We start from the raw sequence: 16,240 nt of genomic DNA on the forward strand, positions 1-16,240 counted from the left end.
TCCAGCAAAGGAGCTCAAGTCAATCTCCAAAGAAAGTTTTAGAGGTCTGAGCCCTTAGCGCCCCACCTCCAGTGTAACATAGTTCTTACCAAATTTGTGGCTTTCCCTTCATCCAAGTCAATGTCAATTCACAGTTTATTTTGCTCTTGACCAACATTTTCCTCCTTGGAAGCTGCTTAGCTCTGATTCCCCCCAAAGCTAAATAAAAAGCTTAGGGATCTAGGTGGCCCCAATATTCTGCCCACCAGAGGTCTCTCACCTTTGTTTCTCTTTCAGCTCTTATGTAGGTATGTTCATTCTTTCTCTGCTAAGGTAAAGTCTTTCTATGGGGTGTACTGAAGCTTGTTCCTCTCTAGGAGTTCAGAAGATGCAACAACTGCCATGGGCATCTTATTTACCCTATCTGAAATATGCTCTGAGGCTATTGATGGTTTCAGACTATTTTGCTTTCTGCTGTCATTTTCTTTTTTGATTTTTTTATTGAAACATTCTGTACAGAGGGGTTACAGTTACATGAGTAAGGTAATAAGTACATTTCCTTTTGAGCATTGTTATCACCTCCTTTGTTTTACCCCTACCATCCCTTCCCTCTCCACCTCACCAACTCCTCCTTCCCCCCACAAGTTAATGTACTTATAATGTACTATGTGATATTTTTGTTTCTTTGTATGTTCCCCCCCCCCTGTGCACCCCTACCTCCCTTATAATCCCTGTTTTCGCTGGTTTTTTTTTTTTTTTGGTTTTTTCTTTGGTCAGGGCTTGAACTCTGGGCCTGGGCACTGCCCCTCAGCTCTTCAGCTCAAGGTTGCACTCTACTGCTTGAGCCACAGCACCACTTCAGTATTCTGAGTGGTTTATTGGAGATAAGAGTCTCACAGACTTTCCTGCCTGGGCTGGCATTGAACCGGGATGCTCAGATCTCACCTTCCTGCATTGATAGAATTATAGGGGTGAGCCACCAGCGCTAGGATTCACTGTATTTGATGTCGGTTCCCTACATCTTGTATATAGAATTTTCTAATTTGGGGAGGGGAAGGGAAATAACAAAATGCTGAAATAAGGATACAGGTTGACCCATTGTAACAATGAGATGTACAAGACACTATGTTGAATATGAACCTGCTGTCAATTTCTTAGCACTTCTGCTGTAAGTCATGTGTGAGACTGGCTATTTTACTGGAGGATTCCCACAGTGAAGATTAAGGTTATGGGGCTGGGAAGTTGGCTCAGTGGTAGAGCGCATGTCTTGCATTCCAGAGGCCCTGGGTTCGATTCCTCAGCACCACATAAGCAAAAAAAAAGAAAAAGCCGGATGTGGCGCTGTGGCTCAAGTGGTAGAGCACTAGCCTTGAGCTGAAGAGCTGAGGGACAGCGCCCAGGCCCAGAGTTCAGGCCCCATGACCAGACGCAAAACACACACACACACACACACACACACACACACACACACACAGATTAAGGTTATATAAATCTATTGCAATCCTGCTTTGTTTCTTCTGCTCTGTGTTTTTGTCTTTGGGGAGTTTTGTGTTTGTTTTGATTTGGTTTTATTTTAGTGGTGCTTTTCTTGGGAACAAGGACCTGAGTATTGTTCTTGTTTTTTTTGTGCTCAATGCTAATGATCTACCACTTTGACCCATAGCTTCATTTGCAGCTTCTTGGTAATTAAATCGATATAAGAAGCTCAAGGTCTGACCTGTCTGGGCTGGTGGTGACAAGGTAATGCTCTGATTTCAGCTTCCTGAGTAACTAGACTTACAGGCATGAGTCACCAACACCCAGCTCACTTTGTGTATTTTTGTGATAAGTTTTCACTTCTTAGCAGTGCCAACAAATGGACTTCAATCCTTTATTACATTCCTATCATAGCTGTGATTATAGGCATGCACCACTGTTGTGACTAACATCTGCATAGACTGCCCTGTAACTCTCATTTCCTCAATTTCCACCTCTTACAGAGCTGGGATGACCGACATCTGCCACCCCACCTAGGTAAGAAATGCCATAAACATTTTATTCCCAGCCTAGATTCCAAGACTTCTTATTCTTATTCGAGGATTATCAGAGTTCACCACTGGCTTCGGCTTAGTATTAATTTTTCTATTCCTCCCCAAAAATGCACATGGAATCTATAGTGTGCTTTTGGGAATATAGTCACTTTCACAATTTTAATAGTAGCAATCTCTGAACACAGTATGTCTTTCTACTTTCTCATTATTATCAAATTTCTTTTACTCCAAAGCTTTATTTTCATGGAAGAGGTCATTCACAGATCTTTTCTTTTGAATCCTACCTCTTTGTTTTTGTGGAGGCAACATTTAAAGGCATATTGATATGTACCTTGAGTTAATATTTTGTTGCTTTTATTTTAATGGATTAAAAATTGTTTACCTTAAAATTGGTTTCCCTTATTTGTAATAATTAGTATACAACTAGGATAATCTCAGAAGATTAGCAGAATAGTTCAATAGCTGTGTACCTATGACCATATAAGTTGATGCTATGCTAAATGAACTCTAAGACATGGACACAAGAGGTTTTTCTTTGTTGTTGTTTTTTAATGTATTATGTAATTTTTTGTTTCTTTTGTATGTTCTTCTCCCTATGGAATATGCACTGTTTTCTCTGTATTTAATTTTGGTACTCTGGTATTATATATACATATATTTGAGTTATGGAAGGGAACAACAGAATTATGAGACAAAGGACAAGGGAGGGACCAATGCAAAGGGGAGAGGGAAAGCAGGAGAAGGAGAAAAATGAGGGAAAGGGTAACACATTTGACAAGAAACATACTTATTTCCTCACTATGTAACTGTAACCCCCTGTACATCACCTTGACAATAAAAAAAGTTTGCTCCAAAAAGAGAAGAGAGATGGTATTTTTCCAACTCGAATTAGATTGATTTTTAAATTTTATGTTTTGTATTATTTTGAATTTCAACTTGTCCATATAGGTAAGCTAGATTATGTTAGTTTTATATGGGCACCTAACATCTTTTGACCGAATGAGCCTTTGCCAATTACTTTTCTATTTCCTTTAAAAATTTAACTGATCTTCATAGCCTCCATTATTTTATTTTCATTCATGTGTATGGAACTCCCTAATAATTGGCAGAATATATTTAAACCCATTGAAAGCAACAAAAAGTCAGGTAAAACATACACCATATTATTCCCAATACCACATAATGCATACACAAACACATACACACACACACACACACACACACACACACACACACACAGACCAGGAAGATTGGGTCCAAATCTATTCTGCTTCCTATGAATAAAATTTGTAATACAAAAGAAAAAACTTTCATTTTTCTACATTTTTCTTCTTTCATTCTTCTTACTTCTGTCATTCTTCTTACTTCTGTCATTCTATTTATCCAAGAACTATCTTTTAGGTGCCATTAACTTTCTCCTTGGCTGCTATCCATCTACTCTTTCTTCAACACATCATTCCGTCCACAGGTATATTCTTTTTCTTTCTTCATTTAACAGAAAAAAAACAAGTGTTGTGTAAGTTTACTGGTATCCCAGCTAAGAAAAAATTAGCAAGGAATACAAATTATTATGCAAAAACACTAAAATCATATGTTATCCCTACAACTTCACATCACACAATAGGATTCAAAAGTTTACTCAATAATGTAAATTCAAACCTATTAATGAAATTCATAAACTAAATAAAGAAGACATAGGTCCTATGGTTTCCCTTATTTGTAATAACTAGTATATGTCTGAGACAAGCAGAAAAGGTAAACAACTAAGTATCTATGACCATATAAGATGATATTAAGTGAAATGAACCCCAAGATAGGGACATAAGTGTTTTTTCTTTCTATAGTTTCTAACATATTTAAAACGTACCATATGATTTTTTTATTGCTTTGTATGTCCCTCCTCCAAGGTATAACTCCTCTCTTCACTGTATTTGATGTTGGTATACTTTGGGGAGGGTAGGGAACAAAGAAAAAGTTTAAATAGGGATATAGGTTGATCCATTGTAACAATGAGATGTACAAGACACTGTTAAACAATGAACTTAACAATTAAGGCTGGGAGGGGGAGTGTAGTTTTGCAAGTGGGTGGGAAGTGATGGTAGGGGAAAACAAAGGAGGAGGCAACAATGCTTGATAAAAAAATGTGCTCATTACCTTGTTCATGTTACAGTAAACCCTCTGTACAGTATTTTCACAATAAAAAACAAAGAAGACAAAAACTCCATAGAAACTGAAGAATATTATGATTATATCTTGATTAACATGGTAAGCATGTTGGAAATTTATTACATTTTCATTTGTTAAAAAGCATGTCCTCTTAGCATCAGGTTATATAGTCATATGTAATAGCTTTTTACCTCTTCTGCTTTAGGGACACCAGGTTTTATCTTTGTCGCTGTTCTTAATGTGCTATGTGATTTTGGTTTCTTTTGTAATTCTCCCCTATGTACAACCCCTGTGGTCACTGTATTTGATTCTGGTGCCTTGCATCTTGTATAAACATTTTTTTTCTAATTTGTGGAGGGGAAGGGACATAGAAAAATGCTGAAATAAGGATACTGGATGACCCATTGTAACAATGAAATGTATAAGGCAATATGTTGAAAAAAACTTTACAACTTTGGGGGGGGAGGGAGGAGTTGGGGATGAGGAAACAAAGGGATGGTAGGAGAAATACGAAGGAGGGTGTAACAATACTCAATAGGAAATGGACTCATTACCTTGCTCATGTAACTGTAACCCCTCTGTACAGTATCTTTAAAATACAATATATATTAAAAATTAAAAAGCATGTCCTCAACAAAAGAATATGCACATAGCATATTTTGCAATGCCATGTTATGCTTTCAACTAAAATACACATAATAGAAAACCATAGTCAATTACATAGTTATATCTTTATTAGAAATGTAAATGTGAGAAGAGTTTCGAAGTCAGCCTGGGCAGTAAAGTCAATGAGACTCTTCTTTGCAATTAAATAACAAAAATGTAGAAATAGAAGTTCAACTGGGGAAGCGGTATTGAGTGATAAAGGCAAGGGGCAGTTTAAGCCATGAATTGAAGCATGCATAAATAACTTTAATTAATATCAGAAGAAACACGTTATGAACTGTAAAGTAAGTTGTAGCCCATATACCTTAAATATGCCTTAAATATGTAAACATGTGAAAATAGATAGAAGCTAGTACATCAAACTAGTGCTTTCCTGATCAAATTAAGAGTTTGAAAAGTGACAGATAAAATGTTGATGTATCAACAGATTGTAAGAAGTGAAAACATTATACCAAATGATATTAGATACTTTAATATTCACAATTTTATGTATCAAAGTAATAAAGATTAATTCAACAACAATAAATTTAAAAAGTATATCTAGGCATGGAGGAATAAATTATCATGCATTAGACATTTTCATATTAACAGTAAAAAAATCTGATACATTGTAATCTTAAAAATAAGCATATTTTTCTAATGTGTACAGTCATTTTTAAAGTTATCTGAGGGGAGTAGTGCAAGAGAGAAGAAGAGGAGATAGAGAGAGACAAAGAGAAAGAGACAGACATAGAGAAAGGTCTCAAAAAAGATCTTCAGAATTATTGCAAAAAGTGAATGTGTGAGTAGAAATGTACAAGTATTGAACCAAACATTCTCCAAGGATGATATTAAAAGATGAAAATTTGTGAAGAGGAAAACATTAATAATATAAATTAGAGGACTTTACAAAATTGTGGTGTGCAAGAGGAAGTTAATATACTTAAAAATTTGGAAAAGTGATTGAAAGACAACAGAGAAGACACTAAGAAGAGGAGATGATAGAATAAAGCCCTGATTAAATTGGAAGAATAAAAATATGAAAAGAGGGCTGGGAAGGTGGCTCAGTGGTAAAGCTCTTGCCTTGCATGCATGAGGCCCTGGGTTCGATTCCTCAGCACCATATATGCAAAAAGACAAAGAAGAAAGTGGTACTGTGGCTCAAGTGGTAGAGCACAAGCCTGAGGGACTGTGACCAGGCCCAGAGTTCAGTCCCCACAACTGGATCCAAGTATATATATATATATATATATATATATATATATATATATATATATATATATATATATATATATATATATATATATTCCAATTTGAATAGTGATCAACACCACTTGTGAGTACAAATACTACAAAAACACACAATAGGTCCTAACACATTGAAATTAAAAAATCCATAATGTTTATTACAGGAAGGGAAATTTACTGTGGATTTAAATCAGAACTTCTGTATACTAATAAAAAAAATGAGTTTACTCTTAAGAATGCTTGTTTCTTCTACCATGTTTTTCATCCCTGAAACCATGGAGAGAATTTTTGTTTGGCATTACTAAGATGATGTAGCACTTTGGAGCAAAAATGCAGCCTAGGAGCCCTACACCAGAGGCCAAGATGGAGAAGACCTCCACAGCCACCATGACCTTCCCCTTGGCACTGTGGTAGACAGGCAGAAAGGTGAGCCACACACTGCAGAACACCAGCATGCTGAAGGTCAGGAACTTGGCTTCATTGAAGGTGTCAGGCAGGTTCCTGGCCAGAAAAGCTACAGTGAAGCTGGCAAAAGCCAGGAGTCCCAGGTATCCCAGGACACAGTAGAAGGCAGTGAGAGAGCCCTTGTTGCACAGGATGATGACTTGGCCATGTTCAGAGTGTTCATCAGTTTCAACGAAGGGAGGAGAAGTTCCCAACCAGAGTCCACAGAGAGTCGCCTGGATGAGTGTGCAGATGGGGATGATGAAGTTAGGAGCCCCTGATACCAGCAGCCACCTCATCCTTCTCCCTGGGGAAGTGGCCTTGAAGGCCAGAACCACAGTCACTGTTTTGGCCAATACTGTGGAAACAGCCACAGTGAACACAAGCCCAAATGTGATCTGCTGTAGGATGCATGTGACTCTGTTTGGTCTTCCAAGAAAGAGCAAAGAACAAAGGAAACAGAAGATGAGAGAGATGAGCAAGTTGTAGCTGAGAGCCCGGTTATTGGTCTTGACAATGGCACTGTCTTTGTGTTTGACAAACACTCCAAGAACAACAACAGTTAGCATAGAGAAGCAAAGAGCTATGCAGGCCAGAGCCATGCCCAAGGGATCTCCAAAAGCCAGGAAACTTGCAGCTCTCAGGAGGCACTGATTTCTCTGTGTGTTGGCATATTGATGATCTTCACACCTCACACAATGCTCCTTATCTATTGAGAAGTGCACACTATGGTAAGTTCTAGTTATGAATTTCTTTTTCTTCACACAATTTAGGAAAATTTTCACTTATGGTAATTATGAAATGTCAGCATTTACTATCATACAATTATTAGCAATAACTAGAATATGTCTAATACAAGCAGAAAAGGTCAAAACTTATGTACATATGACCAACTAACATGATGTTAAGCGAAATGAACCCCAAGACAGGGATACAAGTGGGTTTTTTTCTTGCTTGCTATTGTTTTTAATGTACTTTAATATACTATGTGATTTTTTTGTTTCTTTTGTATGTTCCTGCCCCATGGTATAATTCTTGTCTGTATGTATTTGATTCCAGTGCCCTGCAACTTGTATATACACTTTTCTGATTTGGAGAGGGGAAAGGATAAAACAAAATGCTTAAATACGGATACCGGTAGACCCATTGTAACAATGAGATGTACAAGGCACTATGCTGAAAATGAACTTTACAACTTCTGCTGGGGGGATGGGTGTAGCAGGAGTAGTTGGGGAGGTAGGAAGGAAGGGATGATAGGGGAAAAGCAAAGGACGAGTCAACAATGCTAGAGAGGAAATGTACTCATTACCTTACTCACGTAACTATAACCCATCTGTACAATATTTTTAGAATAAAAAACGTATAAAAATAAAAGTATATGTTCTTTCCTAAACTGTATCTCAGTTCCATGTTTTTCTTCATTTGGGTTTTTTTATTCAACCTTTTCTTCCTTCAGTGACTATCACATGTATTGATAATATGACAGTTGGGATATTATAATATTAAAACAACAATGTTCTACAGTTTCATTCTTAGTAACAGAATGGTGTGGAGTTCTGCAATCCTATTGATAATTGTAATCATATAGAATACAATTTCCTGCATGTCTCTGTAAAACTTGCACTTATCCCCATGGTCCATTACCCTTGAATTCATCATTTTTTTTGTGTCACCTGCTCACCTGTTAAATAGTGGGAACAGAGTGACTACTCTTGGACACTCTGAAGTCATGCTTAATTCGTAAACTAACTCCACCTTTCTGGGCATGCCAAGACCAGTTCTGAGTACTGAGAAATTAAGATATGCCAAGTCTCATTTTTTTGTGTAGGTAAAATGTAACCTTTAAGATGAACATTGTCCTTAATAAGACTATGTTTAATTTCATGTTAGAGTTTACACTTGTCCTAATGATTAGTGATAAGAAGGATTCCTTGAGATTACATTCACTTTCAAAAGACTAGAAAATATTACTGAATATGTAATCCAAACCCATGACTTTTCATATTCCAACAAGCAATATCACCATTTGTAAAAATAAAATTATGAACAGAGAGAAGGAAAACAGGCATGGTAATCCCAATATACAACTTTGGAATTGACTTGTTTGGGTTGAGGAAACCTAGGGAGAGATGAATAATTGCTTCATAATTCATGGACTTACTTGTCCCATTAGCAATCTCATTCTCTGGGCAAGGTGTACAATCAAAGCAACAGGCAGCCTTTCCCTCCTGAGGATATTTCCTGAATCCAGGATCACAGCTCTCACTGCAGACAGAGTGAGGAATCTGAAGAAAATCAATGATGTGTCAGAAAATGTTCAGACTTACACTTAACATTTCACAAAGTCCATTTTTTAATCGATGGATTATTAAACATAATGTTCCTATGCAGGCAAGTGAAGTTGATTAATTAAATTGTGTTATAGGGCCCATATTCCATGATTCACAAAGATTATGGGAGAAAATTCCTGGAACTCAAGCAGGTATACATTTGAAGAGAGATTTTGCTTATTTGTGTGTTATTAAAATTATTAGGATTAGACCCAACCCACCTCTGTAGTTTCAATGGCCCACTCTACCATATTTTCAGACAAAGACAGTTGATTGCCATGTGGAGCATAGGGAGAAAACATTCCTACTTTCACAGAAAGTTCCAGCCCTTCTGGAAAATTCCAAATGTTCAGAATGTCATACTCTGGCTCCAATTTCCTTTTCTCATCCAAAATCACTTGATCTCCCCTGGGATTTTGAAACTGGATGCTCTTCAGTAAAGGGTGCAACTAAAAGAGAGACATCATCTTATTGTGAAGTACATCCCAAAGTTAAGACAGAAAACCTAAACTAAGAAAAGCTACCAATTGCCTTTTAATATCTGATTCTGAATGGTTGAATAACATAGAAGAAATCATATGGAGGAATAAAAATAATCTTGAAAAATAACCTTTCCTGTGTACTCATAAAAGGAGTAGAAGGGCTTTTTTCAAGAGAAACCATTTTGCTACAGCTTGCCCCAACAACTACTTTATGAATATCTATTGTTTAGGTTGCAAATTTTTTAATACCAAATGTTGAATGAATCTAAGTCACTTATGAAAAATATGAATAATTCTGTTCTGCTGGTCATCTTTTGATATGACTGAAGAAATTCATATGGAAAAACTGAATTTATAATTTTCAAAGCACTAGCTATTGACATGTGAGATTATTGGTAACTAAAGGAATTAACAAGAAGTATGCTGGTGTCTCAAGAATGTATTCCTCGCTAGCCAAGGGGCACAGATCAGACTATCTCACTATGAAGCCAGCTGGGACAGGAAAGCCCTTGAAAACTTGTTCCCATAAACTATTCAGAAGATGCTGGAAGTAGTGCTATGCTTGAGTGGTTGTGCAGTAACCTTGAGCACAAATAGACTCAGGGACATAGCCCATGTCCTGAGTTCAATCCCCTAAACAGACAAAAAAATATATTGAAATACAGAATATATTTTATCCATGTTACTGGCCTGTTGTTTCCCTAAGAGCATATGCACACATGTACACAGTTCCACAAAGACCTTTAAACATAAAGCATTTCCTAGGGTTTTGAAAACACCTGAAATATTTAATTTTTTAACATTAATCTATATTTATTCAATTTTGTGTTTACAATAGTTTCTGTTAATAAAAAGGAGAAAGCTTAATATTTGAGACAATTACTTCCAATACATATATATATATATGTATATATTTTCATTACTAGTAACCACCAAGATATTTATGACATGTTTACAAACACATATATGAATGTGTGTGTGTATATATATATATATATTCATTTATATACACAAATATGCATATTTAATTTCCTACAGTAAAAAACCCCTCTAGAAAGTGTCATTCCTCAGCGTGTGTTCCCTCTAACAGAAGACATTACCTGTACTGGGGAAGGCACTATTTCTTTTCTATTTCCCAGTGTTTGAACTTCTGTTTGATGAAGAAGCAGCTCATGGAGAGCCTGAGCCACAGCATACACAGCATTGTATACATTGTAACTGTCTCCAGACATACTCATGTCAAAAATATGCCCAGGCAACCAATCAAAAGAAGCATCATGAGCACAGTTGTCCCATGTCACACAGTCAGACTCAGAATCTGAGCAATTAAATGACAGAAACCACAGCTTTGCAAGAACAAAGTCTTCAGGGTATTTGGAAGGATGAATTGCCTTGACAAAGTCTGTAAATCCAGAAACATCTGCATAATGGTGTGTAAAAATAAGAGGTACATGCAATGAGCCTAGCATGAAATATTTCCTTTTCAGGGTGAAATCCCACTGTGAGTTCATGATACAAACTTTGCCTTTTATGAGTATTTGCTCAATACCTAACATTAAAACTTTTAGTGAATCTTGATCACCATATATAATGAGAACACGTGCTGAAGCTTCATTTATGCCATTGTAATTTCCCATGATATTGTATAAATGTTGCAGGTCTTGGCTTGAGATCACTACCTCATAGGCCACACAAAGTCTGTTCTTGGCCATCTCTTCTTTTAATTCATCAAGAACTGACACATTATTCTCATTTTGTGAGGTCATCAGCCCCACCCAGTTCCAGCTGAAGTGAATCAGTAAGGGCACCATAGCAGTGATTATTAAGGTGTCCTTTTTGGCCATCTGATAGAGAGCAGGAAACTTGTTATGGTCACTCAGGGCCTGATCAAAGGAACCAATGGTAAACTAAAAGTAAAAAGTTGAATGATCCATGAATGAGAAGATCACCATGCATTACAATCTCTGAAGTTTGTTAAGAATCAGTTGATAGAAGGTAGATTTTTATATAATTTTTGAAAAATAATTTAATTTTTTTTAGTTGTTGTACAACATATGAATTCATTTGTAAAGTGTCTCTTGATCTTTGCTACTATTTCTATCAACTTCACATCTATATCAATCCCACCCACTCGGTGACTTTCCTAATTCAATTTTCACATGTGTCCATTGACTATATGATGTTTTTTCCCACCCATCCATTCTGTAATCATCTGCCTTTTTGTCTTAACACCTGGCTCACTGTTAAGGTATGTTTCAGTTTTCTGGTATTCATTTCTGATATCACTAGATCGGAAAATTACAGCATAGAGTTCCACCCCTATGTATACCATACTTTACTCACAAAAATCATCTATTTATGTAAGTGGCTATGTGTGTTCTTATTTATTTCATATTACATATTCATATTTTAGATCTAATTTTCACAGGTGAGAGAACACATTGACCCCTTCTCATTGTGAGCCAGACATACTTCATTCAACATGATAGCTTGCATGTGTGTGTGCCCATGCCAGTTAAGGGGCACCAACTAATGGCCTCTTGCATTTAATTGGCTTTTACTCTCAAGACTTGGGCTGTATCCATGACTCCTTCATTTTGTTCTCTTTCCTAGTGAATTGGAGATACATGTTTCCTGAGTTGCTAAGATTACAAGTGTGAGCCATCAATACCCTGCTCAATATTTCGTCACACTGCAAAGTCATAATCCAGATTCTGATTTATTAAAGAAAATTATTGATAAACTTAAAACAACATCAACTACAGTGAAAGCAGGGGTTATACTGTGGGTGAGGGACATACAAAACAACAAAGAAATAATCTTATAAATTTGATAGAAACAATTGCATGAAAAAATAAACATTTGAATACATACCTTAAGGTTCATTTCCCTAACATCACCTTATCTGACCTTTTCTGATTGACTCAGTGGAGGGGAAAGGGAGAAACAAATGGTTTAAATAGGGATACAGGTGGACCCATTGCAACAATGAGATGTAGAAGTCGTTATGTCGAAAATGAACTTTACAACTTTGGTGCAGGGCAGGGAGGGGTGGGAGGGAGTGGGGAGGATTGGGTTGAGGGTGGGGGGGAGAATGGGAAGGGATGGGAAAGGGAAACAAAGGAGGAGGATACAATGCTTGATAAGAAATGTACTCATTATCTTGCCCATGTAATTGTCACCCCTCTGTACAGTATTTTCACAATAAAAAAACTTAAAACAACAAATTATCCATTTGTCTGTTCGAACTCTTATATTTTAACAATGAATATACATATATAGATATTTAGATAGATAGATAGATTCCCCAGGCTTTGAGTACTTACTCTTTGATATCACAAAATTTGATAGATTTGTAAGTCTAGTCTCTTCCTATCATTTTCTGGTAACACCTGAAATGGCACCAAATTAGGCATTTTTATCTCTTTCTACACTTCCTACCCTCACCTGTGGATATCTGTAGAGTCCCAGCAATGTCCCAATCTGGTCAGATGTTATTACTGATGGTCCTGTAAGTACTGCTATAGACCTTCTGTCTCTCATACAGGAGTAGTTTGGATTCTCGTGCTTCCCAAAGAGCCAAATGAAGGGATTCAGAAACAAAGGCCAACCTCTGAATTGAATATCATAGATATCGAATCCCAGAGTCAAGTTGTGTAAAAGAGAAGGGTTTTTGTTGATCTGCTCAATAGCAAAAGCCAAGGCCAAAACAAGCTGATAATCCTTCAAGATCCTGCATAATGAGCATAGAAATTGAGTCATTTTTTCCAAACATAATTTTGATGGTTTGAATACTTGCTTCTTGCCAATGAATATATTAAAACAGTATCCCCAGTTGGGATGGAACGCGAATGTAATGTCTTATGGTTGTATATAGAATTAGGTAAGGATATGAAGGCAATTTTTCCATGAATGATATTGAGAAATGTATTTTTAAGCCATGAGAGAGAGCTCGCTTCCCTCACCCCCATTATCACATGAACCCCAGCAAAAACATGTTGTGTGTTGGATTAGGTTTTGGTGAGACTGCAAATATTTTGTTGCCTTTATCTTAGGGCAATTAGGTCCACCCGTGTGAAAAATAAATCTTGTGTTTTGAGTCACTACATTTGTATTATGCACTTATGTGACAGGCCAGTATAATGAATAAACAATTTCAGAGCAACTTTCAGAAGAAAAGGTTGTTTTGCCAATTGTGGGGCTTGAATTCCCGGCCTGGGTGCTATCCCTCAGCTTCTTAGCTCAAGGTTAGCACTCTCCACTTGAGCCAGAGCAGCACTTCTGGTCTTTTCTTTTTATGCAGGGCTGAGGAATTGAAACCAGGGCCATATGCATGCAAGGCAAACACTCTAACACTGAGCCACCTTCCTAGCCTGCTAAGGGTACTTTTATGAAAGAACCTATACCAGGGTGTGCTAACAGACTCAAAATATTGAACAGTTCTTCCAGCAATATGAACCAGAAGAAGAGCTCAAATATGAGGTGAAGGCGTTTTATTATTATTTATGTAACAAAAACAGGATGTATCCAACTACAAGTAACTCCTATGGAGAAAGGAACCTCCAACATAGGTGATGAAGAGAGAATTGTAAGCAAGCTTTATATAGAAATCCCAATTCCAAGTCCATCATGGTTCAATGCTATGATCACAACTCTCTTCTCAGTATAGTCAGATTGTAATACTGAGAAGAAATGAAGAGAAGAATAAAGAGGATCAAAGTATTTTTTGTTTCTTTCTCTCTGTTCTGTCTGTGTGCAAGGGTCTGTTTGTGCCTGTACATATTCTAAAGAAATTAATATAATGAAAACAACAGGCATTGTTTTAAATTGGAAATAATGAAGGCAGGATGGAAATATAAAATGGATGACTCAACATTGAGTGTGGGTATATGTGAAAGCCTATTGTGTTAGTGATGACTTCAAAACAGAACAGAATAGTGAGCTTGAAGAAAAGTTGATTGAACATATTTCTATAGAGGTTTAAACTCTGTTATAATGAAGATGTGTGAAAAATATTTGTCAAAATTTGACCAGAATATTTTCCAGAAAGTATTGCCGTTTTTGGGATTCAGTAGATGTTTAGAATGCCAAAAATGTTAAATGCATGTTCTAAATGCATGTGAAAGAATTTAAAATTCCTAATATAAACAAGGACACAATGGAAAATACCTAACAATGGAAGTATAATCAAAGTTTTGACCATAACATCTACAGTCTTATGAACAAGCTCTCACAAGAGAAGTACATATAAATGAAAGATTAGTCTAAAACAGAAATTGGACCCATAACTTACAGTTGGACCCCTGTTTTCCTAACTGCTGACTTCTCTGTAGAATCCATAGGAGACAGGAGAACATTCCATGACACTTTCACAGTACTGAAGAAAAAAATATCTAAATTATCCACTATGATTATTGTATGTACAAAGATATCCCTTATCAATGTACAAGGTATAAATACGTTCCCAGACAAACTCAATGAAGAGAATGTATCGCCACCATGCCTTTCCTACAAGAAATATCAAAGTAAATTTTGAGTCTATGTACTACATGATTTCCATTTTTCTTTTGTTTGTTACTCCTTTGGTTTATTTCCTGTAGTCACTGAATTCGAATTTGGTACCCTGGGTATTGTATATACATGTATCTAAACTAGAGAAGGCAAGGTGAACAACAAACTAGTAAGACAAAGTAACAAAGGGAGAACCAACACAACAGCAATACTCACAAGACAATATGTAGGATATGATCTGTACAACTTGTGGGGAGCTTGGAGGCAGCAAGGAGGGAGGGAGATAAATGAGAGAGGGGTTACAAGTTAAACAAGAATTGTGAACACTATCTTTTTTTATATAACTGTAACCCCTCTGCTAGCTGAAGGAGAAGGGAACATATTTGAAGAAAAAAAACATACAATTCTTTTCCCACCCCTTCTGCAGCTATAGAGGAAAGTCCCCTGGAATACATCTCTGCCCCTCTGCTAGCAAACTACAGCTCCCAACTCAAAACTCCTGCTGGCTGACAGCAACAGGGCACAGAGCCAGGGAAGCATCTGGGGAAAGAACACCAGGACCTGTCCCTGTGCCAGCAAAGAACCCAATTCACCCTAAATCTCCCATGTGTGGTCAGCAACACCCCTGGGAACAAATGCAGCCAGGGAGGTGCCTGGGAAAATAACACCAGGACCTGCTCTACACAGGAAAATTCTAAAAATTATTACATCCCCCATTATGTTCTCCATCCAAGCATCTCTGATGGGAACAGCAGCATTTAACTCCAGTAACAACTAGAATTAATTTACATCTGGCAACTGAGGGTCTTCCTCTAAAGGATCCTAAGTCAGACCATTCCTATGGAAACTGCAGTGCTGAACTGCCCTGATTTCTGACACACTGAGCTGAGAATCTGCTTTTATCATCTTTCTCTTCCTCAGTCTTCTGAGAATGAAAATCTCCAAGGTAAGTATTCTGGATCTACAGATATGATTATTTGAAATATGTGTTTATACAAGATGATTTGTTGTTTGTAAAACAAACACATAAGCTAAGCAACTCTTCTTTATTTAGCATAGCATTTCTCTCTTTCTAAGTAGAGCTGAAATCCAACGGTAGACAGCAATTACTTTAGGTCTTTTACAGAAGGAAGAATTAGGGCTAAAAGAGCTTTTTCCAGAAAATATCCAGACAGCAGAGAAAATGAATAGGTGCTGAGAAGACACTTGAAAAAATACACTAAAAGCATTGCTGATAACTTTAATGAATGACAATTGAAATTATGCATAAGACAATTTGTGTGTGTGTGATGAGGCTAACCAAAAATCAATTTTTTTTTTTGCCGGTCATGGGGCCTGAACTCTGGGCATAGGCGCTGCCCTTAAGCTCTTCATCTCAAAGCTAGTGCTCTACCACTTGAGCCAC

General features: G+C 36.9%; 1 protein-coding gene across 1 annotated transcript in view; it reads right to left on the reverse strand.

The window, feature by feature from the left end:
* Positions 1–6,298: 6,298 nt before the first annotated feature.
* LOC106001609 (vomeronasal type-2 receptor 116-like) overlaps positions 6,299–16,240 on the reverse strand; it is a 60,479-nt gene continuing 50,537 nt past the window's right edge. Inside the window, exons 6-10 of the mRNA XM_013036656.1 lie at positions 12,772–13,057; positions 10,425–11,231; positions 9,064–9,291; positions 8,670–8,797; positions 6,299–7,238 (exon numbers count right to left, since the gene is read on the reverse strand). Of these exons, the coding sequence (XP_012892110.1) occupies positions 6,299–7,238; positions 8,670–8,797; positions 9,064–9,291; positions 10,425–11,231; positions 12,772–13,057 (2,389 nt within the window). The remainder of the gene's footprint in view (positions 7,239–8,669; positions 8,798–9,063; positions 9,292–10,424; positions 11,232–12,771; positions 13,058–16,240) is intronic.

Source organism: Dipodomys ordii, unplaced genomic scaffold (assembly GCF_000151885.1).
Source record: "Dipodomys ordii isolate 6190 unplaced genomic scaffold, Dord_2.0 Scaffold332, whole genome shotgun sequence".
Lineage (NCBI taxonomy): Eukaryota > Metazoa > Chordata > Mammalia > Rodentia > Heteromyidae > Dipodomys > Dipodomys ordii.